This window comes from Mesitornis unicolor, unplaced genomic scaffold, assembly GCF_000695765.1.
Source record: "Mesitornis unicolor isolate BGI_N332 unplaced genomic scaffold, ASM69576v1 scaffold4764, whole genome shotgun sequence".
NCBI lineage: Eukaryota > Metazoa > Chordata > Aves > Mesitornithiformes > Mesitornithidae > Mesitornis > Mesitornis unicolor.
Window position 1 is genome coordinate 12210 of NW_010179256.1, and position 6296 is coordinate 18505.

The 6296-nt window shown below is 38.6% G+C and overlaps 1 protein-coding gene across 1 annotated transcript in view; it reads left to right on the top strand.

The window, feature by feature from the left end:
* Nucleotides 1–347: 347 nt before the first annotated feature.
* Nucleotides 348–6296, top strand: part of PHF21A (PHD finger protein 21A) — a gene marked incomplete at its 5' end in the record, with an annotated part of 26347 nt that continues 20398 nt past the window's right edge. Inside the window, 3 exons of the mRNA XM_010182700.1 lie at nt 348–545; nt 4049–4303; nt 6000–6086. Of these exons, the coding sequence (XP_010181002.1) occupies nt 348–545; nt 4049–4303; nt 6000–6086 (540 nt within the window). The remainder of the gene's footprint in view (nt 546–4048; nt 4304–5999; nt 6087–6296) is intronic.

Consider the following 6296-nt stretch of genomic DNA (forward strand, 5'->3'; position numbering starts at 1 on the left):
AATGGTGCACGTTTGAAGGAGTAAGAAACTTTGGAATCTGAACGCTAACAAATCTCAAGTGAATATAAGTTAATGAGGTTTCTGAATAGGCTGAATTTTGGTGGGTGGATTTCTGCAAGGACAGCAAGGTCATCCTGCTGGGCAGCAGTACTCTTCTGTGGCCTATTTTGACACTGTGCCTATTAGTTAACACCAATATTTAAAATTCCAAAATGAGAAGTCCCACTAAGCTTCTGAGCAGTTCTTTATTTACATTAAATAAATGTAACTTGAGGTATTATGATCTTCTCTGATACGTGCAGCTAAATAACTGTCATCATTTCTGTTTGTTTTTGTTTACCTGGTAGAAAAGAGTGGTGGAACAGCTTCGAAAGAATTTGATAGTGAAGCAGGAACAGCCAGACAGTAAGTTTCAAATACAGCCATTGGCACAGTCAGAAAACAAACTACAGACACCGCAGCCGCAACCACTACAACAGCTACAACATCATCATCAACAGCAGCAGCAGTCTACTGCACCCTCTCCAAACGTGATTGGATCACAGGTAAAAATCTCTGCTTTTCCTTGCTAAAGGTGAAGTTCACCAAAAAGAAAAAAATCAAAGAAAAGTGCAGAGGAAGAACTGCAAACTTTCACTTGTGCCCGTTAGTGTACCGACATAAATTTCTCCTTCTATACATATGCAGATATGGGTCTTGTGGGGGTTTTTTGGCAATAGTCTCTGAAATTAAAAACAAAATTATGTAGCGTTTAAAAATCTAATCATAACCTCACAGAAAAGAAGGATTGTAGTATTGCCTTTCTTCAAACTAAATGAAAGTTTAGCAAATGAATCTTTTCAATAGGTGCATTGAATGATTGTCCATACAACAAGAAACTGCCTCAAGAAACAGTATAAGACTTTACACACACCATATGAGATGTATGATATACTTTCTTTTTGAAAGACTCTGTCCACTGTACCAGTGAACAAACTGTAAGAAAACAGTTCCGTCTTCTCCCTGCTTGGTTCTTTTGAACAGATGTAATTAATACTAAATTATCACAGAATCACAGAACGTTAGGGATTGGAAGGGACCTCAAAAGCTCATCCAGTCCAATCCCCCTGCCGGAGCAGGAACACCCAGATGAGGTTACACAGGAAGGCGTCCAGGCGGGTTTTGAATGTCTGCAGAGAAGGAGACTCCACAACCTCTCTGGGCAGCCTGGTCCAGTGCTCTGTCACCCTCACTGAGAAGAAGTTTCTTCTCCAATTTAAGTGGAACCTCCTGTGTTCCAGAATAGTTAATCATATTTACTTGAGTTTACAAGGATTCGTCTAAAAGTGTACAGTGTTAATTGCAAAGTTTGAGTTTTAGAAAGTAGTGTCTTTATTGGGAAAGTGCCCTGAATGTCAGTACAGTGTAGGATTAGAGACATAATCCCAAAACTCACAGAAAAGATGCTCTGCTTCTACTGAGAGGGGAGTTCCAAGTTTCTCCCGTTCAGATATTTAGAATCCCAAAAGTGTGCTAATAAAACAGATAGAAAGTTTGAGGAGGTGTTTTGTAAAAAGAAGGGTATGTGAGGGTTTTTTTGATTGGTGCAATCTCAGCAGCTCACGTTTACCTGGGTAGGGCAGATGGCAGAAGTCACCCGTGAAGTTCACTCGATGCACATTGCAGTGAGCCACAACCGTAGCTTTGACCGATGGTGATTCTTGTCTTCCCTTTTCCTGAAAGTAGAGGAGGGAGAAGTGGTTGGGCTGTTGGTTCTCTCATTAACTCAGCGAGTTGGTTTGGATGTGCTCAAAAAGTATATTTGTGAAGCTTAGATACTTTTGTATTTCTGAGAAAGAATGTTGAAGAAATGAAGCAAACTTAGCTAAGGAAAGGACATTTCTGAGCAGCAACATCAATATCAAAGCTAAAACAGAACAAAGTAGTAAATAGTACTGTGTCCTAAAATATTTCTAGGCAAACAATGGATCACTCTTTGCTGCATCACTAATCTCTGTTTTTCAGTCAGGAAACATGACCACAAAAGCAGTTTCATGTGTTACTCCGTATTCCACACTTTGCTTTCATGCATTAACTTCCAGGTCATCTCCTTGGCTATAAAAATTGAGGTTTTGCTCAAAGTTAAAGAGCCCTCTAGTGAGAGAGTCAAAAAACTGCTATACCCCTCTGACCATCATTGATACAGTTGTGCTTGGGAAGTCATTACAAACTGAAAGGCAGGTTGTCCTCTCATATGAATAAATAAGTCAGCTTTTATTCTTAACACGTCTCTTTTTATTTATGTTGGTATAATTCTGACCTCACTTCTGTATACATTTTGCATCTAAGGTTGTGTCTCTGTCCTGTTGACTAGTGAAATATTCTGTCTCTAGATTTTGGTGCATACTTTTGTAAATAATACATCTTTCAAGGCTGTGTCAATTCAGAGTGATTCAATTTAGGTATCAAGGTATACATATGCTGCCTTAATAGTGACATTTTAATATACTTAATATAGTCCAGTAAGCAGGGCTTTTTAAATTTTCATAAAGCACCGAACCTGCTAAAAGGTCATATTATTGCAATGCTATTATGTGAAATAATGCAGACTTACTATGAATGCCACTTCAGTATGAATTCATGCATTGAAAACTTTTTAGAATAGCGAGGGTAATTAATGCTCGGCAAAGTAAGAGGGATATTCAAGCTCTGTGATCTGCTGACTGAAACTGTACTCTGAGTACTTACAGACTTACTAGAACCCCTTGAAAGAGTCACAGTCTTGTATTACATGATTGATTACACTTGTCTTTAAAATGCTTATGGATGAATGTAGTGCTTGTGAAAATGATACCATGTTACACCTCATTGGAAAAGCTTGAATGATGTTACTGCATTAGGGGAATGGAGCCTCTTGCTTTGGAGAAGGTGTCGCACAGGTCAATAAGAAGCTTTTGAATCTCAGATAAAAAGTTAAGGGAATTGATCATGTTGCACTAAGGAAAAGTTGATTCTGTCTGGGTTGTGCATAAATGTATAAAATTGAAGCATGAATTATCCTTTGATTTGGCATTATACGGTGTTTGGTTTTTTTCACACTCGTGCATAATTAATAGGGGATATAGTTTAGGCATTATGAAATTTAGGGGTGTGAAGGTCAGCTGCGTTTCTGATTAAGGGAATAATATTGGTGAAAATGCTGAAGAGTCCAACTGGAAATATATTGTTTTACTAGAAAGAAGAGAAAGGTCTTGTGTGTTTCAGTCAGGCGTGTTCAGAACATGAAGAAGGCTGCCTGGTCTCTAGCTCTCCATTTTTCCTGTTGAAGAGCCTAGTGCTAATGTCAGGAGAGAATGGTGGTTATATCATACTGACATCAGTTGATCATGCCAATAACTGTTTTGAAGATGCAGTGCTATTGGTACGGTGGATTTTTTACATGAAAGAGAAGAGAAATAACCTCATTGCCATTCTGTTGAGTGTCACTTGTTATGAGTTTTGTGTTCTGGTTTTATATGGAGGCTCTCTTGCCTTGTTGCTTTTTGAATGAGATTTGTAATTCTCTGTTTTCCTTAACGTCTTAGAAGACAGCATGTTTTAAAACACAACTGTGAAATTATAGTTGTTTTAACTTTGGAATTTGTGGGCATAGTGTATTCAGGAATTTCACATAAATGCTAGCTTTAAGTGATTCAAAACCACTCTCTGTAAAGCAGGCCAAGAACAATCATGGCATTGCACATGGCTTCCAAACCCACCCCATTCCACAGATGTTGTCTGCAGCTGGATGGGCAAGCTGCCAGATCTTTTAACTTCAGGATAGCCCTACTGATATTGTTAGGAAAGAAAGTTAAGGGCTGAATAACTGCACGTATGGCTAAAACTGAAATTTGGAATAGTCAAAATCAAAATATGTTTTTGTTCTTAAATAAAACAAGTTATAAGTGTGTGATAGATAGACTCAGTGCTGCCTTTTCTTTCTCTTACTATTATTTCTGACTAACCAACCCACGTCCTGTCTGATATGAAGTGTCTCTGTCTCTTACAGTGTATTTTCTGTTCCCCTTAGAAAACTGTAACTACAGCTTCTATGATCACCACTAAGACACTACCTCTCGTCTTGAAAGCAGCAACTGCGACCATGCCTGCCTCTGTGGTGGGTCAGAGACCTACCATTGCCATGGTTACTGCTATCAACAACAATCAGAAAGCAGTCCTCAGCACTGATGCGCAGAATGCACCAGTCAACCTCCAGACAACAAATAAGGTCACTGGGCCAGGAGCTGAGGCAGTCCAAATAGTGGCAAAAAACACAGTAACTTTGGTAAGCAGATACGTGTGGGTTTGTTTCGCAAAAAGGCTATTGGGGGAAAAATAAATAAATAAGCAGTCGTATTTATCCAGAGAAAAGAGAATAGTAGGGATACGTCATGAGTCTTCACTGGTTGACATTGTTAAAATGATAGTCTAAGAGAAAAGCATTTACTATCTACATGGGTTGTTATTACTGTTTTGCTTTATATAATTAAATCAGTGCTTTCGTCACCTTTGTGTAAAGTGTCCCCTGTTAGTAATTGGGGAAGTAATGATTATTTCGCCCCTATCTAACCTGTGTGGCTGTACTCTGCAGCATTCCTACTCTTTCCTTTGGTCAAGGAGATGTCAGACTTTCTTAATTTCATCAGTTTGGGTTTTCATGTTGGATTTTTTTGAGTCAGTCTCTCCTTCCCTTTGTGCAATAAAGTCTCTGGTGTTAGATACATTACTTAACTCTGCCCACTACCATGTCTTCCCTCACCACTTTTTCATACACATGCTTCTTTAAGCATATATTGTGGAAGGTGCTTTGATACATTACATACTTTTTTTTCAGACTAGTTAGCCACCTGGAAATAAAAGCAGCAGTGTTTTATAGTTGGGTTATATAGGCTTAGTCTGGAAACCAGGCATTGTATAGCATTGTGGCTGGGAAATTTTACTTCTGGAGTAAAGGCTATGGCTTTACTAAACATAAATCCAATTTATCTTTGTATAAAAATACAGTTTAGTAATGCAAATGGAAATAATTGTGCTTCCTTATGAGGCATACGTTTGCAATCAGAACAGAGAAGACTATTGGAGTTTTTTCTACTGTTCTCTTTCCCCATCTCAGCCCTTGCGCCACTCTCATCTGTCCTTTGTGTCTGTGCTTCATTACTTTGCTGAATAACTAACTTAGGTTTGGGAGAGGTGATTCTATTTTGATAAATAGTCCATGACTTATGTTCCTGTAGCACATTTAGTCAACAATCTCATAATATTTTGCCAGCCATTAATTAAGTAGTACAAGAGATTGCAGTCTTACATGGATGGACAGAAGTAAAGAAGGGTGGACACTAACATGGACACGAATTGCAGAGAATCTCACTGGGTGCTCAACTGAGGGTACCTAGTAGTGCTATTCAGAGGTTAATCGTGTGGCAGCTCCATTCAACTGATTTCACTTAAACAAGGAAGTTCTTAGGATGACTTAAAATCAGATCTTAATTGTTTCAAATGAATGGCTTGCTTTTGAAAATTTCATGTTGTGTATTTATAGCCCCTCATAGTGTCATCAGTATTGCTAGGAGTTGTGACTTCCAGATCTTTTCCACTTGCATGAGATGCTCTTTCAGTCTTCTGTATGCCACTCATTATGAAAGTACAGTGGTTCCTACAGCTGGACGTCAAAGTCTGTTATTTTCTGTTTGTTGTAAAGCCAATTTTTAACTATTAAAATGGAGTTTGAAATGGTTTTAGATTGCAGATCAAAGTTGTTAGTACAGTTGAACTTCCTTCAATTTATGAAGCAAGGTGTTTAGGAACTGGAAAGTAAGATTAGCTCTGTTTTTAATACATTTCTACTCAAGGAACTTGTTGCTGTGAAAAATTATTTATGGAGTGGAAAACCAGGGACATCTGAAAATACATCCAGGATGTTGATTTTAGTGAGCAACTTCAAAGTTACTTTCCTCTTACTGAACTCTCTTTTGATTTTACAGCAGGTTCAGGCTACGCCTCAGCCCATAAAAGTGCCGCAGTTCATCCCTCCTCCCAGACTTACTCCTCGTCCAAATTTTCTTCCACAGGTGAGTCTACAGAGAACAAGCAAGAGAAGAAGGAACTTAATTATAGCATAGATAGAAATACTTTCTATGAGCACCATTTTTGTCTCCTGGTGGAGGAGACAGTTCATTCTCAACAGATTTGTGGATGATGCCAGATTTGAGAGTTATTATTATTATTCTTGAGGGCAGTGCTGGCGTTCTGAGGGCCCCAAACAGGACAGAGGAATTAGC